Consider the following 14,636-nt stretch of genomic DNA (forward strand, 5'->3'; position numbering starts at 1 on the left):
AAGAACAAAATGCTGCATGGCACGCCATAGTCTAAATGCCAGGGGGTGATGAGCACTCCCCCAAACTACTTTCTTCAAAGACTCTGCAGACTCTGTTTGAATATGTCTTAGCCAGGACAGGGCTGTATTTAGAGATTTATACAGGGTTCCCGAAATCAAGAGCTGGAGTCTTCAGTGCACGTGTTTCTGCTCCATTGAGCATAATATTTATACTTGACTTGGCGTTTCCGGAAGATCTGTACTCTAGTGGAACAGAAAGACCTGAAGACAAGCATACTGAGCATGTCCTTAAGATTTAAAGTTCATAAATCAAACCTTGACAGTAAACAAAGTGTTGCTATCATATCTTCTACCCATTGGTACCAGTCACTTTCCTTGTAATGGGTGCATCGATATAAATTAAAATATATATGAGGACATATATGTGGATATATACTTAGGGCACAGCCCACTAGAGAATCAAGCTTGCTTAAAGCCAGTGAAATAATTGAAGTTTGTAAATTCATTCTTTTCCATTTTACCGACATGTCATTAAAATTAATCTACAGCTCATGTAAAAGAAACATTGAAAAACACCCCGACCACACCCCAACATTGATATGGTTGATCATATTTTTTTTAAATGCTAAAGATTATGATAAGAGGACATTTTATGGATCCATTAAAATGTAATTGACATTCACAAGTTATAAGGAAAACGCATAGCTAGCTAGCTTTATATCCCACCTTTTCCCTCCTGCAAGGAATACAAGTAGTTTTATAAGGTGCCCCTCCTCCTCTCCATGTTATCCTCACAACCCTGTGAGGTAGGTGTTAGCTCCAGCAGTGAGCTTTCAGGTTTTTGGAGCTAACAGTAGGCTAGGCCCAGATCTACACGTGGTTGCGAAGGCGCTTCCGTGCGCCTTTTTAAAAGACGTACCTAAAAGAAGCGCCTCTTTCTTTACTGTGTGTACTGTGAGCTAGGCAGCACCGCCTGCGGAAGAATCTCTACCCCATTCAAAGACGCTGCTCTGCTCTGGCCGCTTCCCCCTCGCGTGTTCTTCCATTCGAATAATCCCCCCTCCTACCCGGCGAGCGTCAAACACACCGAGGGAGAAAAGTGTTTTGCAGGAGGAGCCACCGCCGCCGGGACGCGCCAGAAGAGCCGCCAGGTGGGAGGGGAGATTATTCGAATGGAAGAACACGCGAGGGGGAAGCGGCCAGAGCAGAGCAGCGCCTTTGAATGGGGTAGAGATTCTTCCGCAGGCGGCGCTGCCTAGCTCACAGTACACACAGTAAAGAAAGAGGCGCTTCTTTTAGGTACGTCTTTAAAAAAGGCGCACAGAAGCGCCTTCGCAACCACGTGTAGATCTGGCCCAGGCTGAGAGTTAGTGACTGGCTCAATGTCACCCAGTCAGCTTCATGGCCAAGTGGGGACTAGAACTCCAGTCTTCCAACTCCCAGACCAACACTCTAAACACTACACCACAATGGCTCTCTATTTTTGGTCCATTTCACTTTCTCATGTTTTTCTTACTCATAAATCTGTTTCATTTTTGTATTAATCCAAGATTTTTTTTGGGGGGGGGGAAATCTCTCAAATTACATCACTAAACATATATTTAAATGGTATTTTTCTCTAAATACGTATTTAAATTGATATTTACACATATATTTTGATAGGTGTAAATTGCTGAGAACTGTGTCACAGCACTCAGAGAAGCACAAAATCCAACGGGTAGCTAAATTCTAATCCACAGGGGCCAGATCATTTCCTCTGGGAATTTGGAAAGATCGAATTCCTCAAGCATGCTTGCAAGATGGCCTCTGTAATTACACCTCTTTTGCTCCCTCAGATATTAGGGAGCAGTTTCAAAAACTGAGGCTAATCAGAATTTGGATCCATTGTCATACCTTGACAAATCCTCAAAGAAATAAAAATGCTATTATAGTTGATCACAAGTTCTTTGCTTTTGTCTAATTTTCTTTTAAAAACCATGCCTGACATCTGCTGAGTGGCAGTCTTAGGAATGTGTATCCTTTTGGCTTCATGTTACATTCCTGAAGATAATAAATCCTAAGTCTGGCATAGTTACAGAGCCTTCCTCCCACCCTTCCCTTCCCAATAACCATGAAAATGAGGGTGCTACAGCTGTGAAAACCTTCCCCCACCCATCTCCTCAGAGTGACACTTAAGCATACAGGAACATAATGCTCTTTGGTCTCTGTTTGGGTGAGAATGAAGACTTTGTGAGTATGCTTGTCATTTCCTAGCTTCCTCCCGGCCTTGAAGTACATAATGAGTGTACATTTTCCTTGTATCAGGGCTGTTCTAAATATGGTTGTGGTCAGTATGTCAATAATCCCCGTGTTTAAGAGACGTACAGACACTGGTGTGTCGGGACATTCTTTCTGTTCAGCTCTCTTGCTGACGTCTGATGCTTAAAACAGAGCATGCTTTCATCCTTCCGTACATTGTCGCAACCCCCTAGGAATACTTTTTAAAGGGTGCCGCAGCTACTTGGGGGAAACAGTTGCTGACCAAACCAGATACTGTTGGACACCTCGATTTGAGCTTTCGTGAATGCGGCATCGTAGTTTCAGCTTTACCTCAGCCTGACAAAAGAAGGGACCATGTCGACCTTTGGCTACAGGCGAGAGCTGAGTAAATATGAAAGCCTAGATGAAGATGAGCTCCTGGCTTCTCTAACTGATGAGGAACTGAAAGAGCTGGAGAGAGAATTAGAGGACATTGAGCCTGACCGGAACCTTCCAGTGGGGCACAGGCAAAAGAGCCTCACGGAGAAAACTCCAACGGGAACTTTCAGCCGGGAGGCACTGATGGCCTACTGGGAAAGGGAGACCAGAAAACTTCTAGAAAAGGAGAGGATGGGGGCATGCGAAAAGGTAGGCTAGCCATCGTAGAAGTGTTTCTTCTCTTTTTAAAAAACTCTTATTCAAGCAAGTGTTTCTCCCCTCAATATTTTCTAGTGAACCAAAAGGACAATTGATCAATAGCAGCCATATTCATTAAAGTGAGATTACTGAAGAATGTCAATGAAAGATCTCTTTTGCTGAGAGCAGTGGAGGCTGGTGTCTCCAATTTCGTTGGGGCTGTGAATCAGCGCTGGATTTTAGTCAGAACCAGCTAGAACTCTAAAGGAGCTATCCAAAGTGCTGACAGCTTCTTTAGAGTTTTGGCTGGTTCTGACTAAAACCCAGAATGGAATCATAGCCCCACCCAAATCAGAACTACCAGCTTCCACTGGTTGAGAGCAGGCTGATTGACATATTCACAGTGGCAGAATGCTCCTAAGATTGTATCTCTGCTGACTGTAGATGGAAACACTTTTTTAAAAATCCCCTGATGTTAACAATACCTTCTTGTAGAAAATTAGCACATTCAGGAGAGAGCTAGATGACAAACTTTCTGCTCAGTGTTTGCTGTGTGCTAGTTTGCTATGCGCGGGGATTCATTTTTTAAATTTATTTACATGAGGGAATATTAAAAAATGTAGCCAGGCTCCACATGAAGAAGTCATTCTGTTATGTCTTATGTAAACCACCCATAGAGCTTCGGCTATGGGGTGGTATACAAATGCTAATAATAATAATAATAATAATAATAATAATATCTGAGATTAGGAATGTATGAGTCTCCAAATGGAGTTCCCCTTAGTCCTCACCATTGACTATGCTAGCGAGCACTGATGGGAGTTGTGACATGCAACATTGTTTATTTATTATTTATTTATTACATTTTTATACCACCCAATAGCCGAAGCTCTCTGGGCTGTTCACAAAAATTAAAACCATAATAAAACATATAGCTCAAATCTCTCAGGCTTCAGTAGCACATTTCATGTACAAAATGATTTAGAGTCACTGTTCATTCTCTAGAGCAGCTGAAGTTCTAGATTGCTGGCTTCTGGGATCTACTTTGCTTTATTTACTAGAACCCTGAGATCCAACAACCAGGACCAGGTGCAAAATGGTAGCTTAGGGAGTGGAGCCAATGACCAGCTGCACCCAAAGCAATCTGGGAGAACAGGGACATATGCACTAGCTGTGCTCCTTGCTATGTTCCTCCATGACTTCTCAGGGTTCTAGATCATGGCAGGATCTACACTATTGCTTTAAGACAGTTTATAACAGTAGTGACAACTGTTGAGGACCAGGTCACACTCTATATAAAGTTTTCAAAATGTTTTCAAAGTGTTACATTCTGCTTTGTGTAGATCTGGCCCATGTGAGGAACCTTCACAAGTAGAGAATGCTTTCCATTGTAGACATTCATTTCCGACCTATGGAGGGCAACAAGATTGGGGTTGGAGCAAGGGAAACAGAGCTAGCATGTTCATCCCCAGTTCCCCAATGCCATCGCATAGATCATTTGAATAGAGCTCGATACAAAACTATTTCTGAGTTAGCTCATATCAGGTATAATCACAACTTAGGTTGTATCCAGTAGTGTTGTTCCATCAGCCGAAGGGAACTGAAAGGGGAATGGATTTTCCAATCCCCTCTCCAGCTCTCCACATGTCCCCCAACTCTGCTTTGATGGATTGAGAAACCCTATGGAGCAATTTGAGGCATGTTGTGGGGGTGATGCAAAGGGGAGAGGCGGACAGGGACGTCCCATTGCGTGGGCTGGTTCTAGGGATGTGCAGATTTTATAAAATCCATTCTGTCTGTGTTTCATGGATCATCAGATGCCTTCCATTCCATCATCCGTTCATTGATGGAATCAGGTGTTGTTGTTTTTTCAGTTTCCCAAATTTGAACAAGTTTATATTTGCTCTAACTCGCACTTGCGAAAATGTGCAATTCCCTGCCCCCAAAATACACAAGCTTCACCCCGCATATTTTCATGATTTAGCCAATGGGAGAAATGTGCATTTTTGGCTGATTTTTTTTTTTTAATTTTACATATTTCTCTATGGTTAAATTTGTGAAAATTCAAGAAAGTAAAATAAAAATGAAAATGGATAGCAAATCCCTAGAATAAGAACATAAGAAGAGCCATACTGGATCAGACCAAGGGTCCATCTAGTCCAGCATTCTGTTCACATAGTGCCCAACCAGTATCAATGGGAAACCCACAAGACCCTGCAACACTTATGTGCCTAGCCTGGCACTGCCTGCTGAAAGCAGCCACAACCACTGCCAAACCAAGCGTTCCCAGCACTGAAGGGAGTTTCTGGTCTGCCCTATGTTCGCACACATTTGTTTCGCCTTTACCTTGTTGTGCAGTAGTACAACCTGGTAAGATAGATGGAGGTGTATTCTTCCAGATTTTTAAAATTAATTCTTGTCTGGTGCAGATGTGATGTTCCCAAGCTGAGCCCTTGGTGGAAAGAGTGGGATTGAGCATAGGATCCTACCCCTCCAGACAGTCCTGTTTTGTGTGTCAAGTCGGCCCACCTTTACTTGGACTGTCCTCATCACAGTTTATTCTGACCTGGTTCCATCTTAATTTTATTTATTTATTTTTATTTATTAAAGCATTTGTATCCCGCCCTATATTACTGGGATCTCAGGGCGGTTTACAGATAAAATCAAACCATTAACAAGCTTAGGTTTTTCAAATCTGATTAGTGTTACATAATGGTTAAAGGCTGGTGCAGAGAACAGCCTTAACTATGGCCATTTCTACACCTGCCTTTTTCCCTGGGATCATCCTGGGATCATCCCTGTGCATCCAAATAACACACAGGGGATCCCGGGAGCAGGCAGGGACGATCCCTCCATTCTCCTGGGATAATCCTTAGGTGTAGAAAGGGCCTATGTTTAAGGTTGCCACAAGACCCCTCCAACACTTATGTGCCTAGCCAAGTTTCTGGGAGAAACTATATTTGCTTTTCATTTATTTAGAAGAAGGTGTCTGGGGTCCATGTTCTATTCACCAAATCAGTCGGGTAGGGTGGGGAAGTCATAAGTACCTGGGTAGGCAAAGTAATTACTAAATTGAAAATCAGACTAATGAAATGTATTTGCCAAAATTATATCCAGGAGTATATCAACAACTACCCAACCCCACAGGCTCAAAGGGCTTGTCATTTTTCTCCTATATGCCTTTGTTTCCCTTTGTAACATAATCACTTGTTTTTGTTGAGCAGCAAATTGGAAAAAACCCAACAACAACTAAAGAGAGAATAACATTCCTAGCAGTATACAGATTATAGGGCTATATTTACCACTGAACTGATAGGGCTATGTTCTCTACCCGTGTAAAGCAGCACCATTCCAGCTGACTTCCATGGAATTATCTCGCTTCTCGATTGGCGCTTATCAGAACCCAGCTGGAGGAATGTAACCAAGCACTACAAGCCAGGGTGTTGGTATGCAGTCAATCAAAAATATTAATATAGTCTTGGTCATGCACTCTGCCTAAAGGTAACAAATAAATGGTAATAAAAACAATGCTACACTATAAAATAATAAACAGTAACAATCATGATGCAACAAGGCTTTCAGAGCTGTGTAATGCAATAGGCACTCAAATAGCAACCATCGTTGTATTTGATCTGAGAAGGTACGAGCACAGTTAATTCTATACTTAATTTCAGCCTACACTTGAGGCTGCTTGGCACTTCTCTGAAATTGTTCTCTGTTTCAAGCACAATAATAACTGGAATTTTAGCTCCAAACATTTAGGGCACAATCCTTCTCCTCTACAGGCACAGGGCCCAAGTGCAGTTGATTCCAGTGGGGTTCAACAGAGCCCTGGTTCTCTACCTAAACACACACACACACACACACACTTGTGTGTGTGCACCAGCAGAGATAGTGCAGTGGACTCTTAGGCAGAATAAGCAGTCCTCCCAAATCCTCATTCAGCCCTCCATCCCCGTGCTTCATAAATTACTCATGTTTGGAGCAAGAGTGTATCAGGCATAGACTGAGGGTACCTGGGGACTCCTATTCTCCTAAATGCCCCACACGCCAATGTGCACAGTATTGGCATCCTCAGTGCACAAGTGCTGCATCCACAGTCTAAGTGGACTGAAGCCCCCAAGTCTTTTGCCAGGCTTGTTTGGTACGAATATTTATTTATTTATTTAATAAATTTATGTACTGCCCCATAGCCAAAGCTCTCTGGGTGGTTTACAAAAGTTAAAAACAGTGACCATTAAAAAGTATACAAAATTTAAAACCATCAAAAATATAAAAACAACAGTTCTGTGGTCCATTAAAAAAAAAAACTTAGCATATGTTGTTAAATGCTGTTAAATGCCTGGGAGAAGAGAAAGGCGCCAAAACGATAACAATGGCGCCAGGTGAACCTCATTGGGGAGAACATTCCATAATTGGGGGGCCACCACTGAAAAGGCCCTCTCCCTTGTTGTCATCCTCTGAGCTTCCCTCAGAGTAGGCACTTGGAGGAGGACCTTAGATGTTGAGCGCAGTATATGGGTAGGTTCATGTCAGGAGAGGCGTTCCGTCAGGTATTGTGGTCCCAAGCTGGGGACTTTGTTCTTCTAGGATTTCCACTTCTTATTTCAATCCAGATAAACTGATGATCATGCAACTATTGCTGGCAGCTGGAGTAAGGACTGCAGAACTGGATTACCAGTTAAGAGAGTTGGCTTGGGTTTCAAATATACTCTTTGTGGAATACTGGAGGTTGAATATTGGAGTTTAAAAACAGATAAACTTGTCCATGTATATGTTGTGGTTAATGTGAGTTAGACATGGAAGCTGTGTAAATGTTTCTCTTCCATTCATGGGTCTATTTTGGATGTTCTCCCACTTTTTCACCTCATATTTTTACATTGATAATTACTAAATCTTCATTCTGTTTTAGGATTCTAAACAAGAAGAAGAAGGTGATGATGATGATGACGATGACAAATCAGAAGAAATTAATGAAGAATATTTCACAGAAAGCAACAGTGAAGTTTCTGAGGAGGTATACACTGAGGAGGATGAAGAAGAGGATGACAAAGAAGAGGACAAAGAGGAGGAGGGGGTAGAAGTGGAAGAAGGAGAAGAAGTTGTTGTTGATGATGATGATGATGAAGATGAAGAAGAAGGAAAAGGAGAAGAAGAAAGTGGTGCAGAGAATGATGAGGAAAAGGAAGCTGTTGATGAGGGCAAAAAGACTACAAACACTGAAAGCAGAAGAAGTTCACTCAAGATTAAACTAAAAAAATGCAACAAGAATGAAAATGAGCTTGTTACCAATGGTCATAGCGAAAAGGATGCAGAAGACTTGAGCTACAGAATGGGTGCCATGCACCCATGTGGAAATCCAACTGTGATTGAAGATGCATTGGAAAAAGTTAGGGACAATGATCCTGACACCACTGAAGTGAACTTAAACAACATTGAAAACATCACCCCACAGATGCTTACATATTTTGCTCAGGCCCTCAAAAACAACACTGTAGTCAAAACCTTTAATCTAGCTAACACTCATGCTGACGACAATGTTGCAATGGCTATTGCAGGTATGCTAAAAGTGAATCAACATATATCAAGTCTGAATCTTGACTCCAATTTTATCACTGGCAAAGGAATACTAGCTATCATGAGGGCTTTGCAGAATAACAAGGTTTTAACAGAATTACGGTTTCACAACCAAAGGCATATAATGGGCAGTCAGGTGGAAATGGACATCGCTAAACTTCTGAAGGATAATACTACTATTGTGAAGCTAGGCTATCACTTTGAGCTTGCTGGACCAAGAGTGAGTATGACAAGTATCCTGACAAGAAACATGGATAAACAAAGGCAGAAACGGATGCAGGAGCAAAAACAGCAAGAGTCCAATTGGGAAGGAGCAATCAATCCAAAGACCAAAGCTTTGCAGAAAGGAACTCCTGGTTCTTCACCTTATTCATCTCCCCGAAGTTCTCCTTGGTCTTCTCCAAAACTTCTTAAGAAAGTCTCACCTGTTCAAAACCAGCCTTCTCCAACCAGTTCACCTCGGACTTCACCAAAGATTCCTAAAAATGTTCCTCCTGCTAAGAACCAACCTCCATCACCACCACCACCACCTCCACCACCACCACCTCCTCCACCACCTCCTCCTCAAATAGTTCTAGAGAAAAAGGCACCAACCAGAAATATTGCTGAGGTTATCAAACAGCAGGAAAGTGCCAAAAAGAAGTCTGTACAAAACAAGCAGAAGAAAAAAGGCAAGAAGAACAAAAAATACGAGAATGAGATCTTGAAAGAAATTAAACATTCATTAAAATCAGTCCCAGACAAGAAGTCAGAAGAAGGTTCACGTCCCTCTACCCGACCTTCTACCCCAGTGAGATCCCTCCATGGTGATCTCATGGATGCAATTCGCGGAAGTAGCATAAAACAGCTAAGGCGGGTAAGTATCTTCAATCAGGAAGCTTATTCAGATTTGGAAACAAGCTGTGTTTTGGGTACATGATAATGAATTAAAAAAATACATAGGATGATAGATATTTCCTTTTTAAAATCTATATTAAACGATATCATAAGATAATAATCAAATTTGCAAGACAAATTTTGAAATGCAATACATACACAGAGAGACACACATTAATTTGACAGTTTGTATCATCATGCTATTAAAAACATCTAGTGCCTGAGTTAGCAATTAGGAGTGTGGACCAACTTACACTTTCTACTAACCACATCAGTGTAGCTGATGATGTTATTTTTCTTTACTTTTGCATAAGGGCATATGGTCCCAATCCAAACCAGGACCAGAGTACTTTGGGAGAGGAGGGTTTAAGCTACCTCAACCCATTTCCTCCGGAATATTCCACTCCCCCCATGGGGGAGGGTTAAAAAAAGGCTTCATTGGAATATCACAGAGAGAGAGAGAGAGAGAGAGAGAGAGAGAGCGCAAGCCAGACAGGCAGACAGACAGACTGAGTTTGTGTATAGGCACTGATGAGCCTGACACATCCCTGACAAAGTAACTTCCAGTAACCTGCTCTTTAGAAAATTATGGAGATTTGGACAGTTGAAGATGGGGGGGTGGCGGCGGTGATACCAATAAACAGGTGAGTCCTCCAAAAAGTGCTAAGGATAATGGACTTATTTAGTTGCAGAAGCACACTGCTTTCTTGACATGTTTAATACGTCTCAGGATAACACACTCTTTGTTAGAAGTGGAATCCATGTTTCCTTTATAGTTCTTTATCTTTGGGAGAGCAAATAGCAGAACAAGGGTTTTCCCCCAAAGTGAGAACTGTTCAATCGAGAGAAGAGGACCCTGTCCATACATGGCCAAAAACCCAAGAGAAAGGGAGGAATATTATATGACAGAGTGCAGATTTCTCATGAAGCTGTGCTTTGAAAAAGTCAGAGACTTACCCCACTTTTTCAGTGGGAGCGAGGTCAGCTCTTCTGCTGCCTGAACTCACTCTGAGGCCGATCTGGGGGGTGGTTTGGGTGGAAGGTGATGGACTATTGGTCGATGGAAACCAGGAAGAGGGCGGGGGGCAGCTCTGGTACCTGTATGACTGCCGGAAACCCTATTCTCCCTAGTTGGCATCGGGATTACCTGACACCACCCCAAGTAAGGGAAACTGTGGGGTTTGGGGGAAGGCGGCACCAGTTAGGCACTATGAAGACAGGGCTACATTGCCATCTGATGGAGTCTTCTGATCTTACTGCTCCCCTCCTTATCACTACAAACAGTGACAAAAAGAAGGAGATGGAGCCAAACCCCCCACTTACTTTGTGCTATCCCTTTGGGTGGTTGTGGAGATTGGTGCCAGAGGAAAATGGCAAAAAGTGATGCCTTGGAGAAGAGGAGGGTGGTGGCTCATAGGAGGGGTAGCCTAAAGCCTCCCCCCCATAAATTATTATTATTATTATTATTATTATTATTATTATTATTATTATTATTATTATTATATTTATTTGTTACCCACCTCTCCCTCTGGATCTAATGGAGCCAACCTGGAGACAGCACTGTTGGGCTTGACAACAAAATAGAGTGCTTCTGCAAATAAACATATTTTCTCTAGCATTTTAGGGGAGTGTGAGGGATTGTTCTGTGTTGGATGGTTAACTGCTTACTCCAGACTCAAACTTCCTGCCTATTAAAGCGTAATTATTTTAGCAAGTTGCAATTCCTAAGGGCGTTCGTGGAGTAGAGAGAGCTTCATGACACTTAATCAAGGGCTTGTCTATATGCCCTCTATACCCTTGAGTGGCTGCACAGTGGGGTTGCATTGTTTATATAATGCAGCCGCGAATGCACAGCCACATTGGGGTTTTACCTTTGAAACTGTGCTTCCTCATGGTGTCCTTTTACCGCTACTTTTCCATTTGCTCTAATGCCACCACATCGTTTCTCCTGTCTGTCAGTGGTGGTTTTGGTTCGGGGGCATTCCAAGGGGCAGATCCTAGTGCAGGGTACACCTGGGACCACAGAGGATTGGGCAGAGGGTAGGCCTGACAAGCAGGATGGCCACCAGATAACCCGTGCTCCCTCCTGCCTTCTAGATTTAGTGTTCTCACCCTGCAGCAGCAATGCTGTGGGAGTTTGGAGGGAAGCAGCTGCAAAGTGGCGGCATATAGACACCCCTCTAGTTTAAAAATGTTTGTGTTGTTTAGATGTACCCATAAAAATCTCTAAACCCAGACAGCTCATTCTTGAGCTAATGTTACAGATCCAGAAATAGCCCCTTTCACTTTTGTTTTATCATCCCATCTATTTCATGCCATTCTAATAAAGTACATTTAATGCATGCCGTTATGGCAAGCCCAGTTGATGTTGTTGATGTTGGGGGACTTAGAATCTTTATGTGGCAAATGACTCTTGGATACAGGGATGTTTATGTAAGCATAAGCATGTGCCAGGTGTGCCCAGGCACACCTTAATCTCTCAAGTGATAAGTGCTGAATTGAGGGGGCCATTGAATCCAGAGGGGGATCCAGACACAGTGAAAATGGTCCTCTAGCTTTCTGCTGCCACCCCCCCCCCCCCCCAGCATGCTGTTGCTCCTGGCAGCAGGAGCGACAAGTAATTGCTCTGCTGGCAGCCTCTTTGCCAGGAGCCATGCTTCAAAGAGGCCAGGGCAGGAGGAGGGACCCCGAAGGCTAATATTGCCTTATAAGCCCCTCCTCCAGCCAGTGTCACTACAAAGCCCCACCAATACTGGGGTTTGAGGAGCGTCTCCTCATTCCCCCACCTACAATGTCCCTCCAAGCCAAATGGGGAGCAGGGCTTCAGTGTCTACAGTATTTAAATAAATAAATGAATAAAAATAATGTCTTTTATGATTGAGTATTCAATAAATGTTTGCCTTTTTAAAAATAATAATCTCTGGGTGCAAACTGTAATGAAATGTGATGTGCAGTATGTATGTAAGGTATTTCCATGCCTGACCTTGCATCATGGGAAGAGTCTCTACTCAGCTCAGGTCTTTCTTTTGTATACAGTTTCTTCCCGCATTAGGGTTATAAAGAATGTGTGAGAACATGCCTGAAACTGCCCCTCATGGCAGCAATCCTAACATCTGAATTTGAGGTGGTGGCATCCAGAGGCCCCAGATATTGGTCTGGGAGCGAGATCAATAGATCTCGCTCCCAGACCAATAGACCAATAGACCAATAGATCAATAGATGGCTAGGTTCTGTGAAGTTGGCCATTACCTTTCAGTAAGAGCTTCACAGGTATGGAACAGATGGGCTCAGACAGGAGGTTATTAATTGGCAGACTAAAAAAAGAAATACTTCTGGTAGTGGCCGTCATTTGGAAGATGTGAAGTGGGTCTTTGCCTGAGAGAATAGATGAGAGAAAGAAACATAATCATATGTATACCATGTCTATGAAATACTTACGTAATCTCATGTGTATTCCTTACAAGTGTAGGTGGAAGCAAAAAATGAAATTTTAAAAAGATTGATTTAACATTGGGGTTAATATTTGCAGGCCAGATTCAGTCACTGGGCCATCAGTTAGCCAATCGTCCCATATACATTGATCAGGATGAGCAACAGTGTTCCAATACGATGGAAAAGAACATTTCCTTTACACAAATACTGTTCAACATATTAGATAGGCAGAGTGGTCCTATGGTGTAGTTGAGCAACCACCATATTAAAAGCCCTGCTGGGTTATTTCAGCAAGGGCAGGAAGTTGGGGAGAGCTTCTTCCGCCCTCACCACCGGTTGCCTTTCTTGGTTCTGAAACACCCAATGTTGACTCCCGCCACCAGTGTGACACTGCTGGTTGGACATCTACACTCTTGGAGCTTTTCACAGGGATAATAGGGGCCCTTTGCTTCTAACAGTTTCAACTGGCCTTTTCCTGACTTTAGAACTGATCCCAAAGATAATTTTCACAATTACAACCCCCTAATTGTTTCACTTCCAGTCAATATTCTTCTATTATTATTATTATTATTATTATTATTATTATTATTATTATTATTATTATTTTAAAAAACCCTTCCTTTTTTAGGTGGAAATCCCAGAAGCTCTACGATAAATAAAGCCATGAAATGGAGAAGATTGAGAATACATCTGATGATTAAGAGAAAGGTACCAATATTTTCTGCGGTGATAAAACAGACTAATGTAAATTGGCTTCAGAAGTGCGCTCTTAGATTTAAAACATGAAGAGAGAGCGAAAGACCGATGGAACGTCATGTAACACTTTTAAGGATGCATTTGCATTTTTCATTTGTAAATATGGAAAGTACTTTTTTATCTAATGAGATTTCTATGAAGAAATAGTTTATTTAGATATTCTTGTTGGTATCAAGCAGCACAGAACAAGTTCTTTCTACAGAGAAGTAATTGTTTAGTGACCTGTGTTGTTGTTGTTTTGTCTGACTCATGAATTTACAATAAAGGTAGTTTGAGTTTTCAAGTGACAAAGCAATCTTTGTCCAAGGTTGTTGTGTGCCTATTAACAATGTTCTGTTGGGTTAAGGGAGCATGTAGCAATGATGTGAGATAATTCTTCATACACCTAAGATTTAGGGTAGACTCATCTGGCAAAAGGTCACCACATGAAAAGAACTGCCAGAAATGCCATGTGCGTGCATGTGTGGTGGCAAATGTAAATTGTAGCTGCAAAATCCAACACTGCACAACACATGGTCATGTGGATCATGTGGCTTGTCTCCACACCAGTGCTGGTCATTGTTAGGAATGGGAGATGCTGGCATGGAAACCCTCCATTTAATCAGAGGGATTGAAATGTTGTGGCTTGCATGTTCTGGCTGCCAAAGACCTGATGCCACATGGAAACCCCACGGTTTCCCTCTCTTGTTGTGGCATTGGGTAATCTCAACACCGAGGGAGCACGGGGTTTCTGGTGGCCATTTCGGTACCGGAGCTGCCCCCCTCCTCTTCATGGTGGAAGGTGACCAATTGCTGGTTGCCTTCCACCAGGGACTGCCCCCAGATTGGCCCCAGAGCGGTCAAACCATGGAAGAGCCGTACTGACCTCTCTCCCATTGAAAAAGTTGGGGAAAGTTCCTGACTTTTTCAATGCGCAGCTTCATGGGAAAGCCCTGTGGTAGCTCCGAAGCTGCAGCTGCATCATTCGCAGCCTAGGGAAGCCAAACAGGATTGCCGTTTCAAGCCTGTGCCACACCTATGGAGCCATTCAGAGTGGATCACATTACACAATGGTCATTTGCATGGTGGAGAAAAGAGAACAGTGTGGGCATAGGACCCTTGTTCCTTTCAGTGAGGTACAC

General features: G+C 42.7%; 1 protein-coding gene across 1 annotated transcript; it reads left to right on the forward strand.

Moving 5' to 3' along the window:
• Positions 1 to 2,449: 2,449 nt before the first annotated feature.
• LMOD2 (leiomodin 2) lies at positions 2,450 to 13,804 on the forward strand. The gene is made up of 3 exons (XM_063134882.1): positions 2,450 to 2,886; positions 7,787 to 9,307; positions 13,388 to 13,804. Exons 1-3 carry the CDS (start codon positions 2,614 to 2,616, stop codon positions 13,412 to 13,414), a joined length of 1,821 nt encoding a protein of 606 aa, XP_062990952.1. The 5' UTR covers positions 2,450 to 2,613; the 3' UTR covers positions 13,415 to 13,804.
• Positions 13,805 to 14,636: the final 832 nt, after the last annotated feature.

This window comes from Elgaria multicarinata, chromosome 9 (assembly GCF_023053635.1).
Source record: "Elgaria multicarinata webbii isolate HBS135686 ecotype San Diego chromosome 9, rElgMul1.1.pri, whole genome shotgun sequence".
Lineage (NCBI taxonomy): Eukaryota > Metazoa > Chordata > Lepidosauria > Squamata > Anguidae > Elgaria > Elgaria multicarinata.